The sequence below is a fragment of the Mus caroli genome, chromosome 5, assembly GCF_900094665.2.
Source record: "Mus caroli chromosome 5, CAROLI_EIJ_v1.1, whole genome shotgun sequence".
NCBI lineage: Eukaryota > Metazoa > Chordata > Mammalia > Rodentia > Muridae > Mus > Mus caroli.
The window spans coordinates 116517637-116535228 of record NC_034574.1 but is presented as its reverse complement, the minus strand read 5'-3'; the positions used below and the strand labels follow the sequence as shown (position 1 = coordinate 116535228).

At 49.1% G+C, this 17592-nt stretch overlaps 3 protein-coding genes across 6 annotated transcripts in view; 1 reads left to right on the top strand and 2 right to left on the bottom strand.

Moving 5' to 3' along the window:
- Window positions 1-64: 64 nt before the first annotated feature.
- Window positions 65-12109, top strand: Diablo (diablo IAP-binding mitochondrial protein). The gene is made up of 6 exons (XM_021162700.2): window positions 65-162; window positions 849-975; window positions 3374-3505; window positions 5308-5418; window positions 5540-5636; window positions 11119-12109. The coding sequence occupies exons 1-6, from the start codon at window positions 65-67 to the stop codon at window positions 11313-11315; spliced, it is 762 nt and encodes a 253-aa protein (XP_021018359.2). The 3' UTR covers window positions 11316-12109.
- Window positions 12110-12178: 69 nt separating this feature from the next.
- Window positions 12179-15338, bottom strand: B3gnt4 (UDP-GlcNAc:betaGal beta-1,3-N-acetylglucosaminyltransferase 4). Its single transcript, XM_021162699.2, has 2 exons — window positions 15323-15338; window positions 12179-13252 (listed from the first exon to the last, which is right to left on the bottom strand). Exon 2 carries the CDS (start codon window positions 13240-13242, stop codon window positions 12190-12192), a length of 1053 nt encoding a protein of 350 aa, XP_021018358.1. The 5' UTR covers window positions 13243-13252; window positions 15323-15338; the 3' UTR covers window positions 12179-12189.
- Window positions 15339-15640: 302 nt separating this feature from the next.
- Window positions 15641-17592, bottom strand: part of Lrrc43 (leucine rich repeat containing 43) — a 20877-nt gene continuing 18925 nt past the window's right edge. For 2 of the 4 annotated variants that reach the window (XM_021162695.1, XM_021162696.1), the window contains exon 12: window positions 15641-15805. In XM_021162695.1, the coding sequence (XP_021018354.1) occupies window positions 15678-15805 (128 nt within the window). In that variant the 3' untranslated portion in view covers window positions 15641-15677. The remainder of the gene's footprint in view (window positions 15806-17592) is intronic. The other 2 variants (XM_021162697.1, XM_021162698.1) reach the window with 2 other exon arrangements.

The window sequence follows — 17592 nt, the reverse complement described above, 5'->3', positions numbered from 1 at the left end:
CTGGGGGCGTGACCATGAAGCCCGGGGCTCCTTGGGCCCCGCCTCGCTTGCGCTTCTGCTTGCTATGCTGCGTCACTTCCGGCGCGTGCGTCCGCCGTCGGTCCGCCGCGGGATGGCGGCTCTGAGGAGTTGGGTGACTCGGAGCGTCAGCTCTCTGTTCAGGTACGGCCGCGGTAGCAGAGAGCGGGCGGCGGCGGAGAGGAACCGGGAGCGCCGTGCGGACCAGTGCGTCGGCCCCGGGCCGTGGTGCTGCCGCGTCCCGCCTCCTTCTGAAGTTAGAGGCGGGCCCCCGCCTTCGTCCCTCGTCCTCCATCAGGGACGAGCGCCTGAAAGTGGTTCTCCTCCCACGCCTCCCGGGGGCTGGCTGTGGGGGGTCCCCAGGGACACTGAGGGACAGCCGGGCCACGGCGTTGGCTGGCAGCGCATTGTTAGAGCACGGGTCCCCGTTAACTCGGCCACCGGGCGCCAGCGGCTCGCTCCCGGGATTTGCTGGAGGCGACCATTGGCGACACCTGGAACCCAGGCCCCGGGGTCCAAAGCTGAATCCTGCGGACTCCAGAGAGTTTTACGTTGGCTTCAAGTTGCTAATCAGCTGCGGCGACTTTGAAACTTCTCCGCCTGGCGGGACGCGTCCACGCGCATTAACCTGTCGCTCGTGCAACTCAGATCGCATGCCCCTGACTCCCAAGTGCCGAGACTTAACAGGCCGTCCTGTGGCTTATTTTCTTAGAAGATTGCGGGCACTTCCTCATTTAGTCTCATTTACTGCTCGGTCCAAAACTCCTGCAGACCACAGAGCCTTTTACAAATTGATTTTGGGCTTTTTAAATTTTGACTTATGTTTCCAGGTACAGACAGCGTTTTCCTGTCTTGGCAAACTCTAAGAAACGCTGTTTCTCAGAATTGATAAAACCATGGCACAAAACTGTGTTGGCTGGATTTGGCGTGGCACTGTGTGCGGTTCCTATTGCTCAGGTAAGGAACTGTCATGTGACTATTATATGTAGGGGAAAGGGGCCAGGGAAAGAATGCCCAGACCCTGACTTGACCCGGAGACTATTTCCAGGTCTTAGTGAACTCCTGTGCACTGAACAAGCTGCCGCACTTTCATAGGTACCCCCTTCCATGATGCCATGTACTGTACTATACCAGCATCTTCCGAGTGGAGCACGTTTCCCATTTTCTCATGTTGTAGAAACAGTGCTCTTAACAGATTCTGCCCCCACTCCACCACCCCTGAGCATCAGTTGAACTGGGAAGTAGACCGTTATTCTTGTACCAAAATCAAAGGAGCTAAACTTTGCAAATGAGTTGCTTAACCTTTGAGGGTTCTGAGGTTAAAAATGCATTGTAAAAGAACTGAAGTGGGAAGGGTAGGCAGAAACGGGAGGAATAGCCATGTGTTTCCCAGCAGGCACCTGGCAGCTCACACCTTGCTGTAACTCCAGTCCCAGGGAATCTGATACTCTCACACAGACACACTTGGAGGCATGCATATAAAACACCACTCATATAAAAGTATGTACTACCACCTCCTGGCCTTTTTTTTTAAAAAGCACCAAAAAGCCAGGAGGTGGTAGTACACACTTTTAATTCCAGCACTTGGGAGGCAGAGGCAGACAGTTCTCTATGAGTTCAAGGCCAGCCTGGTGTACAGAATGAGTTCTAGGACAGCCAGGGCAATTACACAGAGAAGACCTTTGTCAGAAAAAACAAAGTCAGCTGGTGATGTAATGTGAAGAAAAATATGGTGCAGTGGTGTGAGACAGCTTGGAGAAAGCTGACTGAGTGGCCTGGGTGAGGGAGAGGCCTCCAGCAGAAGGGGTTACAGGCAAGCCTAGAAGCTGTATTTTGTGTGGTATGCAGCAAAGCAAGGTGGGTGGGCTGGAGTGAGGCTGGAGAGAGAACCAGGGATCAAATACTGCGACTGACCCTTGTGCTCATTGTGGGCCTTGGATCTTCTCTGAAGGCCTTGAAGGATTTGTACGTGGAAGATTATGATCTGGCTAATGTTCCAGTTTGATGAGGTGATAGCTGGCAGGCAGTACATGAGTGAGGGAGAGCTGTTTCCCACTTGAATTACCATTTGCTGGGATAGAGGAGTGGGTCTCCATCGGAAGAAAGTTACATTTTAGAAATGTTAGTGAGGAGCTGATAGGAAAGTGATGGGTTTTGTTTTGTTTTATTTTATTTTGTGTGGTTTATGGAGAAGAGCTAAATTTTGGGTTGTGGCTGAGAGTATCAGAGGGCAGCTGCAGGAAGGGTTGTCCTGCTCAGCAACCCAAGTGTCCTCTTAACAGCTGGGTCATCTTGCCAGCCCCCAAGGTTCTTTCTGCCCCACCTTTGATAAACCTTGGGTTTATCCTCTTCTCTTCATTTTCAGCCTTCTAAGTCCTGGTTACTAGTCAGTTGTGGGCCACAGGCCTAGAGCCACTGCATTCACTGTCCTGCGGTGTGGACCTGCCGTCAGAACTCCATGACACTATTGTGTGCTACAGAGCTAACTGTCTAGTTCTGCCTGCACTGCAGTAGCCTAGCCAGTTGTGTTGCTCTCATGCCAGCCAGGCCTGCCTGCTTTCCTTCCTTCCTTCCTTCCTTCCTTCCTTCCTTCCTTCCTTCCAAGGACCTTAGCTGTTCTAGTCCTAGCTTCTTCAGTAGGGTGAGGGATCGCTGCCATTGTCAGGTTTCAGGGGGGCCAAATTCCCATAATTCTATGTAAGGTTTCATTGATATTTGCTCTTCCAAAGATCCCTGCTCCCTGACACTTGATTACTCTGTTTTCTAGGTGTTTTGTTTCCTTAAATGAGGAAAGACTGTCTTTATTTTTTTTTAAAGATTTATTTTATGTATATGAGTGTTCTATCTGCATATAGAGCCCGAATGTCAGAACAGTAAAGGGCATCAGATCATGTTTTAGATGGTTGTGAGCCACCTTGTTGGGAACTCAACTCAGGACCTCTGGAAGAGCAGCCAGTGTTCTTATCTGCTGAGCCAATTCTCCAGCCGCAATATTTGAGTTTTTGAGCTATGGTTTCTCAGTGTACCCCTGGCTATCTAGGAATCACTCTGTAGACCTGCCTGTGCCTCCAGTGCTGGGATTAGTAAACATCTTTATACTTTCAGCCTCTGACACCAAGATAGCAAGTGAATCGTAACTTCATAGATTAGTTATGTTGTACAAGGTGCTTTGTTCTCTGGGACAGACAATGAACAGAGAGAGACTTCACTCTGAGCTATGTGTCCCCGTGCTTCCTTAGGTTATCAAAGCCTAAGAACAGTTTCCCAAAGAAGTATAAATCGGGGTGTCTTCTGACACCGTGGAGTGTTCATCTTGAGCTTTCTGCTGGTTGGCAGCTGAGTGTTTGTCTTTCAGAAGTCGGAGCCTCAGTCTCTCAGTAACGAAGCATTGATGAGGAGGGCTGTCTCTTTGGTAACAGATAGCACCTCTACCTTTCTGTCTCAAACCACGTACGCGCTGATTGAAGCAATCACCGAGTATACTAAGGTAGGTCTCACTTTGTGCAGTCTTTCTTTCAATGTTGCCATAGAATCCAGAGGTTTATGGGTGCCGGCTTACAACCCTCATTCCTGTCTTAAGCATTGATTTGCTGACCCAGCAGTTTGCAAACTCTGGCTTGTAATCACGTCTGGTCTAAACGCTGTGTTCATCTTTTATTGGAACTTAGCCAGGCTTTTATGTATGTATTGAAAGTTTAGCTTTAGCAGAAGTCGTGAGGCTCTTGGGCCTCAAATATTTACAGTATGGTCCTTTTTTAAAAAAATGTTGCTGAGGGCTGGGCTTCTGTAGTAGCTCATTTGTAGAGTGCTTGCCTTGGTTTTACACTCTTTTGTGTGGTGTACATAGTCCCAGCACTTGGGAGGTAGAGGCAGGAAGATGAGAAGGTCGAGACCAATTTGAATTGTAGGACTTCGTGCCTGAAGTCTCAGAGCATACGTTTTATATTTTTCAGGAATTTCTCTTTCCTTTATTTTATACAGCAATCTTAAATAACTCACCTGGTTCCATGGGGTTGAAAGATGGTCTGCAATACTCACTATCTCCTCAGGAGTAGCCCTGTGCTCTAGTCCCAGCTACCCTGGAGAAGGATTGTTGGTGGCCCATCCTGGGCAGCACAAGTACAGCAAGACACTGTCTCACCATCATTTTTCTCTGCATTGTATTCTCTATTTGAATGGCCAGTTTCAGTTTTTTTGTTTTGTTTTTTTCCTAAGAAAGCCATGTAGCTCTCGAACTTGCTATGTAAACCAGGCCTCGAGTATAGAGATTGAATTGCTAATTAAAAGGCAGGCTGTATGTCACCCTAGCAGTCTAGAGCCAGAGATAGGCAGATCTCTGAATTCTAGACCAGCCTAGTTGACATAGTGGTCTCTGTGGTGTGTGTGGGGGGTAGGGGAGGCTCAGAGGTTAGGATGCTCTTCCAGAGATCCTGAGTTCAATTCTCAGCACCCATATAGTGGCTCACAACCATCTGTAATGGGATCCAATGCCCTCTTCTGACATTCAGGCTCTGTATGCGGATAGAGCACTCATATACATACAATAAATTAGAAAATAATAATCAAATGTTTTGGGCTGGAGAGATGGCTCAGGAGCAGTAGCTGCTCTTCAATTCCCATCTGGCAGCTCACACCTTGCTGTAACTTCAGTTCCAGGGAATCTGACACACTTATACAGACACACTTGAAGGCATGCATATAAAACACCATTAAAAATATATAATTTTTTTTTTTTTTTTTTTAAGAAAAGGCCAGGAAGTAGTAGTACACACTTTTAATTCCAGTATTTGGGAGGCAGGCAGTTCTCTATGAGTTCAAGGCCAGCCTGGTGAGTGAGTTCCAGGACAACCAGGGCTACACAAAGAAATCCTGTCTCAAAAAAGCACCCTGTGTGTGTTTTGGAGGGTGGGGCAGTAATGTTGGACCCTAAGCTAGAATCACACAGGTGGTTGTGAGCTGCCCAGTGTCAGCTCTGCCTCTAATTTCAGTGTCAGCACCAGGAAAACTGGGCTGCGCTCTCGTGAAAGTCATTATGACCATGATCTGCATGACACCCAAAGGCTGGTCTTGCCCTCTACCCTGACTGAGGAGGAAAGGGATTCCCACAGCTCAGTGGGTTTGCTCTGTTATCCCAGGGTGGTCTTGAACTTGAAATCCTCCTGCCACAGCCTCTTGAATGTGGAGATGACTGGATGTGCTACCACCCCAGGACTTAGTTATCTGAAGGTGTAGACGCATTAGTCCTTTCAAGGAGCCTCTCCTGACTCACTTATCATTCTGTGTTTGTAGGCTGTTTACACGTTAGTGTCTCTGTATCGACAATATACAAGTTTACTTGGGAAGATGAATTCCCAGGAGGAAGATGAAGTGTGGCAGGTGATTATAGGAGCCAGAGTTGAGGTGAGTGAACCTGTTAAGTCATTTCCATAGGACCGGCTTCATTATGGCATTCTAAATTGTTAACCTGAGAGTAACTGTGTTAACCCTTCATGGTGTCTGAAGCTCTCTTCTAAACTTGCAGATGACTTCAAAACAGCAGGAATACTTGAAGTTGGAGACCACTTGGATGACAGCGGTTGGCCTTTCAGAGATGGCTGCGGAGGCTGCCTATCAAACTGGTAGTTAAAGGATTGGGATTTTTTTGGTTTTTATTTAGTTGTTAAAGACTTTAGATTCTCTGATTGATGATACAAATTATCTTTCAGAGCAGTAGTTCTCAACCTTCCTCATGTTGTGACCCCAACCATAGCATTATTTCCTTGCTATAATTATAATTTTGTTGTGGCTATAAATCATAATCCAAATATCTGACATGCAGGATACCGGGACCCATAGTGGAGAGCTGCTGTTTGGAGGTTTCCCCATTTCTGGGTTGTTGTTTTGAAACAGATGTGGTCTCATTATGTAGCCTTGGCTAACCTCAAACTCACTATGTGTAGGACAGGCTGGTCTAGGACTCACAGTAGTCTTCCTGCTTCAGCCTCCCAGGTCACAGACATGAACTGCCACTGCCACATCAAGCGTTAACATTTTCATCTGCAGTCACAGAAGTCAGGCTGCACATGTCTAGAAAAATAACTAGTAAAAGCTCTGTTAAAGTGTTTCTAAATAGCTTTAAGCATTTTATCTTTTAGACTGAAGAACACAGATCATAAGTGATATGAACCTCCAAACTAACGAGTCCATAGAGCATGTATCTGAGTTGGCACTTGATGGGGGCTTTATCATGGAGCCAGACGGTCACTCCCACTCTCAAGTGACCAAAATGAAACTCAGCCTTTGCTTCATTTCTCCCTGTGTACAAATGCCTATAATCCTAGCACTTCGGAGGCTGAGGCAGGAGGATATCTGTGAATCCTGAAACTAACTAACCTGGGCTACTTTCTGTTGTGTCCGGCCAGCAGATCACAGCCTGGGTTCTAGCCTGGAAAGGCATTTTGGAAACCTGGAAGAGAAGAGGGGCTAGGCGGCGAGAGAAAAGAATGAAGCTAAGACAAGATTCTGATCAAAGCTCAATTTTACTATTTCCAGACACTCAGTTATAAAGGAAGGGGGAGGGAACCCGATTTCCCGCCAAGTAACTCAGGGTCCAGTAGCAGGACGAACACGTGTGTGTCTCCAAGCAACAAAGGTAGGGTCCAGCAGTAGGCGTGGCAGGACGAATGAGCAGGAAGCTCCACCCTTGAGCAAGCAGGTTCAAGCAGGTGGGGGGAGACCACACTTTCAATATAATAGTTTTCTCAAAAAATCAATACAGGTTAACATACTGGAAATGGGAACCTGAGAGTTAAGGGCCTCTTCCTCTTTAGCACCCAGCATAGAAACAATTAAATGTTCAGCATGTAATCAGATCCAGTCCTGAACCAGAAGGGCACTTTTCCTTAACTCAGAATCTCAGCTTGAGCTTTATAGTATTAAGTTGTAAAAGTGATGTTTTTAAGTAGTGGGTGATTTGTTTTTCACGAGACAGGGTTTCTCTGTGCCAAGTCCTGGCTAGCCTGGAACTCAGAGAGATCTACCTGCCTCCCGAGTGCTGGGATTAAAGACGTGTGCCACTGCCACCACCCAGCTGAGTAGAGTGTTGAACAGACCCTCCGCTCTGACCACATCAAGCTTCCAGTTACCCTCCTCCCTCAGCGCCAAGTGCTGGGACTGTAGGCAGGAACCACCATTCCCAGCAGGCTTGACTTTTTTAGAGTCAGTGCTATGTAATTATATTTTGTACCAAACTGCAGAAAAATGAGAACCCTGAAAACCTGAGAAGTAAGAGATGGTGAGCGTGGAAGTGTTGTCGGAGGAGCAGCTCACACTCGGTGGGTAGTTTCCAGTAGTGTTGAGAACTGACCCAGCCAGGAGCCTCCCTGGGATCCTCCACCACGACTGGGAAAAAAATCTCTTCAGAAATATTAAACTGTGGGCCGAAACTTTTTTCAGAAAAAAATCTTAAATCCTGTAAGATACTAGAAAGACGAAGTAGAACCAGACTGTAGTAGTTGGTTTACCCTGCAAACGTAGGTGCAGGAAAGTTTCCATCTGTCTCCACTTCCAATTCATGAGTAAAGTTTGAAAGGAGAAACTTGGGAAAGTTAGATTTAAAGTAGTAGCTTGGGAGTGAGTCATGGAGAGCTGCCGAGGGGTGATAGGGCCTGGGGCCATGCACTATAGGAAGAGGGGCAGAGAAAACATGGCAGGTGTGGTTGAAGCAGAAAATGAAATAAACTCCAAGCAGTGGTTGTGCACACCTTTCATCTCAATGCTGGAGAGGCAGGAGGATCTCTGTGAGTTCAAGGCTAGCCTGGTCTACAGACCTAGTTCTAGGACAGCCAGGGCTACATTGAAAAACCTGTCTTGAAAAAGAAAAAAAATACAGACTAGGATTGAGAAGCTAGTTTAGTGCCTGAGTTCAAGCCACAGCACTTCTGTAAAAGCCAGGCATGGTGTCATACCCTTGTAAATCCTAAAGAGCTGAACGCCTGGGGTTTCAGTGAGACACATACCCAAGGTTCGCACACATGCACAAGATACAAAGTAAAATGTAGGAACAAGGTCACCAGGACTCATAAGAAGGAACCTACTAAGTAACAGCCTGTGCCAGAAGGATAATTCTAAGACCAGCAATGGCACAACAGATCAAGCCACTTGCCACCAAGCATAATGACCTGATTTCAATTTCTGGAACCCACATAGTAGAACGAGGACTCTCAGAAGTTGTCCCCGACCTTCACCTGCACGCTGGCACAACACATATGAAAAAGTTCTACGCGTTTTACAGAAGCACACCTGAAACAGAATAGCACAGAAGGGTGGGAAATGATGAGAGGAAACTGGAAAGGCAGCTGCCTCCCTCAGAAGCTAACAGCTATGTCAAGAGGAGCTCAAGGGCAGAACAGCAAGACAGAAACAGGTAGACTCACAGGGAAAAGCTTCTGCCTTAGTCAGTGAGGCAGGGTCTCAGTCAAACCTAGAGCTCACCAGTTAGCGTCACTAGCCAGCTTGCTCTGGAGATCCGCCCTCCATCTCTGCCTTCCAAGGCAGAAGTGTGAGCTGGTCATCTTTCCCACCCAGCATCCACATGGGTTCTGGGATCCAAACTCTGAGTCATCTCCACAGCTTTTTCAGATTAAAGAAAAAAAATTAACACCCAGACAAAAAACCACAGAAAAATGTAAATAAAGTGCTGACCTGCTTCCCCAAAAGAGTACATCTGCATTTAAGACAAACATACGCACGAAGTCTGACCTTCAGCCCACTACCAACATTCCTGGTCTCGAAAGTTTAAACGTGGTTCCGGGGTGGGACTGCTGCTCAGTGGCAGCACCTTGGCATGCATGAGGTTTCTTAACACCTCAAAAAAACAAAAGCCAGGTCCTGCAGTATCTCAGGCTAGGGGCAGGAGAGATTGCTCAGTGGTTAGTGTGCTTGCTGCCCTTGCAGCCCCACATCAGGCCACTCACAGCTCTAAGTGGATCTAAGGGACCTGGTGGCCTCCTCTTTGGCATTTACTGACATAGACAAATATATATATATACACACATATATATATACACATATACATATATATATATATACACACATATATATACATATATATATATATATATATATATATATATACACACACACACACACACACATATATATATATCCCAGGCTAAAGAAGGATTACTAGAAATTTAAAAATGTTTAGAATTCTGAGAAGTAATCCAGGTCTGTAACACAACCAGGGGATTCTAAAGTAGCTCCTGGGGCTGGGGAGCCACCTCAGCATCCTGAAGCACGAGGAAGGCAGAGACAAAGGAGGCCCCTTGGAGCTTGCTGGCAGCCTAGCCAGTTAATGGTCTTCTGACTCAGTGAGAGGCCCTATCAAAGTATCAAAGATATATGGAGAACCCTCACCTCCACACGTGACATGCCTGTAATGCCAGCACTGCACAGGTGGAGGTGAGTGGCGGGCGGTCTTTCCTGCAGTAGGTACCAGATATAAATTAGGCTTTTAACTCAGTAAAGTATACAAAAAGTGAACTTAGGGGCTGCTGAGATAAGGATACTGATACCCTGAGTGTGATCCCCAAGACAGTTGGTGGAGGAGAACAGATTGCTGCAAGCTGTGCTGACTTCTACAGGCACACCCAGCCACTAAGTAAGTAAATTAATAAAAGCACTAGTGAAAAAAAGTCTCAAAAACAGGAAAAAGCAAAAATGTGACCATAAGATTAACTACACAGGGTCAGAAAAGACCAAAGCAGATGAAAGTGGGTGAGAACTCTGAAGTGGGCATCTGGACTGGATTTTGGTTGTGACAGTCTTTAAAGGTCTAATCACAATAGTGATACTTTACAATAAAGGACATCGTTTGTCACTCAAGGAGACACTTTCTGAAATGTTTAACAAGGTGCTCCGACCAGTCACTGCAGGGATATAGAATTGCCAGAACTGAAAAGGAGCCAGCTGTGCATACAGATGTGAACTGTGAGCTCTGCCATTTGTGTAGCACCACAGATGATGGAGAAATTGGGCTGAGTGAGCTCAGCGGGTAAAGGCCACCAAGCCTGGCCACCTGAACCAAGTCCCTGGGACCCAAATGGAGAGAGAGACCTGGTTCCCATTAACTGACTTCCACATGCACACTGTGCTTCACCTTGAGAAACTGTTTGAAGTAAGCTATTTAAACATTAGCACCATCTGACACTTTACACAGCTAAAAACCAGATGGTGTTCCCAAAAGAACAGCATTTCAATAAAGCACATGGTCTAGGTACAAAAGCATTTGGTTTCTCCCTTAAGAGAAAAATATTAAATAAAAGCAGCATCCAAAGACCACAAACCTGATTAATAAATGCAAAATAGGTTAAAGAACTAAGGAATCTATAGAAGACTAATAATAACGAAAGTTGAAATTCTATTCAGAGATGGACACCAAGCCCAGGTTATTTTGGGGGAAGAGTTAGATATTCAAAAACTAAAATTCCAGGAGAGATGGCTCAGTGGGTAACATGCTTGTTGTTCAAACATGACAACCCCCTCAGGCACCCATGCAGAAACAAGCTGCGCGTGGCACACCTGCAGCTCACCCACGCTGCTGGAGCTCTTCTGAGGGCTGGCCTGGATAACCTAGTCAACAGCACAGACACCAAGCTGAACCCAGGGTGGCTCGAATCTAACAGTGGACTATGACTAACTTGTAAATAGAGTGCACGCCAGATGCAGTGACAGCTGAACCTACACCCAACAGCAGTATGTGCAAATGTAGCTCCTCCTGGCCATGGTGGGTGAGACAGGAGAATTCAGGGCCAGCCTGGGGTGTATAGGGAGACCACAGGGTTTTGTCTTAACCGTTATGTGCATGTGAGTGCAGGTGTCCCCAGTGTTCAGGAATCAGATCCCCTGGAGCTTGAGTTGTAAAGGTTGTGTGAGCCCCTAGCATGAGTGTTCCCCAGCCTGGATCCTCAGTCAGCCCTCCAGCATCCAGCACCCTGTCTCCTCAAAGGAAATAGGATGTCAGGGAGTAATCTCATGAGGGCTGAGCTGCCAGTCTCAGGCCTTCATGTGTGACTTCTGTCCTTACTGTGGTGCTCAGTGCAACTGTCTGTCTTTTGACAGGAGCAGATCAGGCCTCCATAACTGCCAGGAATCACATCCAGTTGGTGAAGTCACAGGTACAGGAGGTGCGCCAGCTCTCCCAGAAAGCAGAAACCAAGTTGGCTGAAGCACAGACAAAAGAGCTGCACCAGAAAGCACAGGAAGTGAGTGATGAGGGGGCTGACCAGGAAGAGGAGGCCTACCTGCGTGAAGATTGAGGGCTTGAGCCCAGTGCCCTGTCCATCCACTCTGTGGGGAAAGCCGGTGGATGGCATCCACCTAATGTCCCAGCTCTGCAGAGCTAACAGGTTCTGCCATTGACAGACCAGAGCCTTCTGTGAGCTGTTCCTGGCCCCTTCTCTCTGCTCACAGCCTCTGTGCCTGGTTCTTAGCTCTGGGCGTGGGTCAGCACTGTCCCTCAGCACAGCTCCTCTCTTGCTGATCTTTTACCTCACACCCAAAGCATTTCACCAACCTGGGCCAACAGAGGAGGAGCCTTTCCTGCCACACCCTTAAGTTCAGTAGCTGTTTAACTACAGTTTTTAATGTTACTCAGACGTTCAAGTGTGATTTAGTGCTTGCTTCTCCACAGGGAAGTGGGGGGCTTGTCTGGTCTGTACCATTTCTGTGTTTATAATGTCCTTTCTCCCTGTGAGCACAGCTCAGCTGTGGAGTTACTCAGGGTATGAACAGCTCACCTGGTGCTCCTCACAGGCCCATCTCTTAACACGTACTTCTTGTTTGTTCCTTCTTTGAATTTCTCTGCTGTATCCAAAGGAAGAGAAGTTTAGTGTTTGCATTAAAAAAGAGAGTGAGAGTGAGTCTTCGGGCTGTCCTGCAGCATCTTCCTTCCCTGCCTAGGCGGTGGGAGCTGGGGGCCCTGGGGTCCTAAGGCTCCCTGGCAGCTGACACTCCCATTCAGCACATGCTACACAAGTTTGCCAGGTTTCAGCACTTTTAATCAAATAAGGTTGGTAGCATAAAAATAAAGATCATTCCCTGCTGACCACCAGGGACCAGTTTTCAGAATTGTTTCTCCTGGTGATAGGAGTTGAGTCACTCTAAAGCTGTTGCCCCACCCACCCCTCGGGGCTAGGGCTTGTGGGTAGCTGCACACTTGAGCCTCTCATCTGTCACCAGTGCCCACATGGTCCACATCTCCAAGGGGCTTAGACGGTGCACCAGCAGGAGCCCTTTGTACAGACAAGGGTCCCTGGGATTGAGGGGCTGTTGGATTCCAAATGTCTTGAAGCCAGCATGGTGTATGGGAGTCACCCCCAGCTTCCTCAGGCACATCCCCACAAAGACATCGTCAATGGGAAAGAGCTCTGCCTCCTCCATGGCCGTGTGAAGATGCCTCACAGTAGCCTGGGACATGACATAGCCTCCTCCTCCTGCATAAGGTGGGTAGTGGCGGGCCCTGTACATGGAAAATGGGATGAAATATTTAACTTTGGTGTTCCTGTTGGGCCGGGCCAAGCGGATGACATCCCCCACTAGGAAGTCCTGGGCCGGATCCCAGCCCTCCAAGAACTCGAGCACATTGGGAACATGGATAAAGACGTCATCATCTCCCTTTAGTATGAAGTGGGCCTGTGTGCAGGCGGCTGCGATCCAGCGCTGCACATGCAGCTCCTTGAGAGTCAGGTTGAAGAAGTCCTCAGCAAAGTCCCACTGTAAGATGTCATCGAACTGCCAGCTCTCATAGGCCAGCAGCTGGGCCGGGGGCACAGGTCCTGCTACCCCCAGGAGAAACACCAGCTTCAGCTGCCGGCCCCTAGCCCAGCTCCCAGCCCGACCCCAAGTGCTTCGAATGGCTGAACGCTGTTCAATATGAGCAGGCTGTGACTTGATGACCAGGAGCAAGAAGGTGTCCCTGGCACACTCCGAAGGCTCCAGCAAGATGGAGAAGTTTCGGCAGTGTCGATAGGTTAAGAAGAGGCGATGACGGCTGGGCAGGGACAGGGAGGTGTTAACAACTGTTAGGTTGGGTGAACACTGGCTATGGTGGGACCTTGGCAGTGCCAAGAACTGCTGGTGGGCCTTGGAGCTGCCTGCTGGTATGCGCTCCTTCAGAAGGAGCAGGCAGCTGAGCAGTAGTACCACAAGACTGCAGAACAGCACACAGCCCAACCTGGGCAACATAGTCGAAGCCCTGTGGGGAGAGAGCACCCGAGCTAGGCTCACACAGTCCCTGTTTCAGGAGCAAAGTGAGTTCCTTGCAACCCTTCAGCTAAGTCCTTGCCCAACTCTGGAACTTTTGGTTTTCGTTTTTGATTAGGCCAGCCTAGCCTTGAACTAGTGACAAGTCTCTCACCTCAGCCTCTCCAAGAGCTGGGCACGAGCCACTCCACAGAGGTGCTCCCTGGAGAAGAGAATTCATCAGCCCTGCCAGCCCTTACCTGCCTCCTGCCACCTTCTTGGCAGGGCTCAACATTTTCCTCCCATGTGGCTTGTAGCTATTATACAGCTGAGACACAATGAACATTCTCAAGTTACCACATGGAATTTTAAGGGAAATAGCAGAGCCGTAGTCCTGTGTTGCATGCCTTATAAACATGAAACCTGACATTCGATCCACAGCCAAAGTCAGCTTGGTCTCCAGCATGTCCTGTAGTTTCTGGGTAATATAGCCCCGGCAACATCAGAGTCCCAGGCAGGCCTCTTGGGAGAGGGGACTGCACGACAGGATAACAGGCAGTGGTGGGTCACAGAGCATGAGGAGATGTGGGGGGCAGGGGGTGCTCATAACTGGGAACCAAGGGAAAAAGTGGTCTTCACTAGAGTAGTTTGCCCAAGGTCTGCAGTAACAAAGCTCAGCCTTACTTTCCTTCCTGTCATTTGTCACTTCAGGTCACTGCCTGTTCTGCCTAATAGAAGTTTTCTGACACACACACACACCCCACACAAGGCAGGGTCTTTGAAGTATGCTTACTACTTTACTAAATTAACCTCGTGCCCAAAAAAACCTCAGACCTGCAGTGTGGCAGTCGATGTTGTTAACCACCTGACCAACCTGCCTCACCTCCCCAGTGCTGGGCTCACAAGCAGGGCTTTATATGGTGCTGGGTGAATGCACACTACCAAGCACTATAGCTGGTATCCAACCGAGCTATACCTGGTAGCTCTCCTTGCCTTCTTCCGTTAGAGGCTGGAGTCCCAGCCAGAGCCAGAGCCACACCTAATATAGGGAACAGAGGTACAGGTGCAGCAGCCAAATCCCAGAACGCACATTACCATCTCTCTCCCATCCTTCAGTTAAAAAAAAAAAAATCACTTCGACCCTGTTGTCCCTAGAGATGTCTAGAGCATCTCTCCTACCAACTCCAGTATTAGCCAAGCAGCTAAGGACACCCTAGTAGGCATGATAGACCAGATGTTGCTAAGGATGAAGTGATTGAGGAAAGGCCACAAGACCCTGGGATAGCTGTGCAAGTGCATGAAGCAAGGGAACAAAAAGTGACAGAACGAACATCCACGCTCTGAGCTGAAGTAGGAGCCACGCAGATAAATCTCAAGACAAGGAGCGCATATGGCGCCTAGAGTGCTGTTCATCAAGAGGAACCTGGAATGCCCTCCCTGCAAGGCTCAGCAGCAACACCTGAGGGTGCAGTTGAGGATTAAATGGGCGCCCATGGTTTTAATGTGATTCTTGTTTGGCTGAAAGACCTGGAGGGGCGGAAGGGGACTGAAGCTACAAGAAAGCTCTTAAGCTGCAAGGCTTAGTTAGGGTCACAGCAGCCTCGCGGGGATGCTGTGACCGCAGAGTTGTAACTACTCGGGGTTCGCAGGTTTGAGAAGTCCGCTGCCATCCGGCCACTCGGTGAGGGGGGCTCTGGTTTGTCCCGTAACCCGGTAGCCCGTCCACGCCGACGCACCCCACACCCACCCAAAGTCCCGGAAAAGCCCACTTCCCTACCCCAATCACTGTCCCGCGGGACCGGGTCCTCTCTCCGCGCCCTCGCCCTCGGGGTGTCGGCAGCCTCGGGCTCTGGGGAAAGGGCCCAGGTAGCTCCATCCTTTCAACCCGAATCTAGAGGGCTGCGGTGGTCGGAGCCCACAGCGCGGTGTGTCGGGGCAACCGCCGAGCCCAGACGTGCGACAGAGGGGCAACAGAAAGCCTTCCAGCAGAGGCACCGGCAGAACGCGGTTCCTTCCCGGCAACGGGATCCAGGCGCCGCAGGCCGCGCGACCTCACCACCCCATCCCCGTCCCCAAGACCTACCTAAGCTCCCCTGAGGACCGCGCACCGGCACAAAAGCCGCGCAGCATCTCACCGGGCGCGCAAGGAACCCCCCGCTGGGCGGAGCTTAATGGTGCAGGGTCCCAAAGAGAGGGCGGAGCTCCAAATGGAGCAACCGCGAGGCTCTTCAGGGAGGAGGGGCGGGGCTTCGCGTTGGGGGCGGAGCCATGAACTCCGCCCCACCTTGCAGTCTATTCTGGACGCACTTGTGGCTCGTTGGCAACTGCAACGCTCTCTTTCCCACGCCCGTTGGGTTGCCAGCGCTGTGCCCCTACCCCCCGCCAGTGGCCACACAAACTCTCAAGCTCCGGCTGCAGAGCAGCCTTTATTCTCCCTGCTAGTCAATCAAGCTAAGGAATGCTTCCTCCACCGAGCGGTACTGGTGCAGCTGGATCTGGACCTCCACCGACAGTGGCTCTGGCTGGTACCCGCTTTCCATGGTTGGAGGCACCGTTTTTGACCTATCTGAGAAGATATAAATGCGAGCAGATGAGTATTAAGGGACAAATGCCCTGCAGGTCTCCCCGACTCGGGACGTACTCCTCCTTCATACGGGAATTCAAGCCCTGTTCTCCAACCTAGAGGAATTCCGAAAGAGATCCAGCCCTAACTTTTTAACTGCAATCAAGAATACATTGATTCAATAAGCTCCAACTGTGTGAGTTGCGAAAGAAATTAGCTGCTTTCAAGATGACTAACAGATGGAACCTGAAGAGGCCACCTCTGTAGCCAGGCAGGACCCCCAGTGGAAGCATAAGGACACCAGCCCACCCACGAAACTTTTGACCCCAAATCTGTCCTTTCTAAAAGAAATGCAGGGACAAAGATGGAGCAGAGACTGAAGGAATGGCCAACAACCAGCCAACTTGAGACTCATCCCATGGGCAAGCACCAATCCCTGACACCATCCCCTGAGGAGCTCTACCCAGCAGCTGACTCAGCAGATGTAGATACCCACAGCCAGATATTGGACGGAGATCGACGACCCCTGGGGAAGAGTTGGAAGAAGGATTGAGGCTTCCGCGGGGGATAGGAACCCCACAGGAAGGCCAACAGCCTCACCTAACCTGGACCCCTGGGAGCTCTGAGACTGAGCCACCAACCAACGAGCATACAGTGCATCTCAGTCACCATGTAGGTTCCCCCAACAAATGTAGCAGAGGCTCTCCCCTAAAGCTGTAGCCTGACTGTGGTACCAGTCCCCCCACAAGGTTCCCCCTAATCCTGCAGAGATTTGATGTGCCCAGGTTGGGGGTAATGTGTTTGGGATGGAAAGAGAGAGAGAGGGAAAGAGAGAAGAAAATTAAAGAAATCGGCTGCTTTTGTTGCCACCAATTCTGAGGAGCTGAGTTCAATCCCCAGGACCCCCTTGTCCCTCTGACTTCCACATGCAAGCCACAGCCCACGTGTACACATAAACACACAAAATCATGTAAAAGGCAAGAAAAAGGGGAAAAAAGACACTGAGACTGTAGCTCAATTTTTGGAGGACTTTTTGTAACCCTAGGTTTGAGCCCCAGTGCTTTTTTCTTTTCTTTTTTCTTTTTATTGGTGGTGGTCTGTTTTTGAGACAGGGTCACTGAAAGCTTGGTTGTCCTGGAACTCACTAGGTAGTCCAGGCTGGCCTTTCTCCTCTTTCTTCCACCTCCCAGATGGTTTCTTTCGTTTTTGTTTTTGTTTTGTTGTTGTTGTTTTGTTTTTCAAGACAGGGTTTCTCTGTGTAGCCTTGGCTGTCCTGGAACTCACTCTGTAGACCAGGCTGGCCTCGAACTTAGAAATTCGCCTGCCTCTGTCTTCCCTCCCAAAGTGCTAGGATGAAAGGCGTGTGCCACCATGCCCGGCTGAGATGGTTTTTTAATAAGGAAAAAATCCTGAAGCCAGGAGTGACGGTGCACATCTGTAGTTAGAATGTAGAGGTAGGAAGACCAGGAGTTTAAGCCCATCCTCAGTTACATAGCAAGTTCAAGGCCAGCCTAAGCTACATGAAACCTGGTCTCAAAAGAGAGAGGAAAGGCTGGTGAGACAGCAGGTAAAGGTGCTTGCTGCCAAGTCTATCACCCAGGTTCAATCCCTTTCCCTCCACCACAGTGGAAGGAGAAAAAGAGCTCCTGCAAATTGTCCCCTGACCCCTACACATTTGCCTCGCACAGCATATACACTTATATGCCCTAGTTTAAAAAAGAAGCCAAAAAGGTGGTGGCACATACCTTTAATCCCACTACTTGGGAGGCAGAGGCAGGTGAATTTCTGAG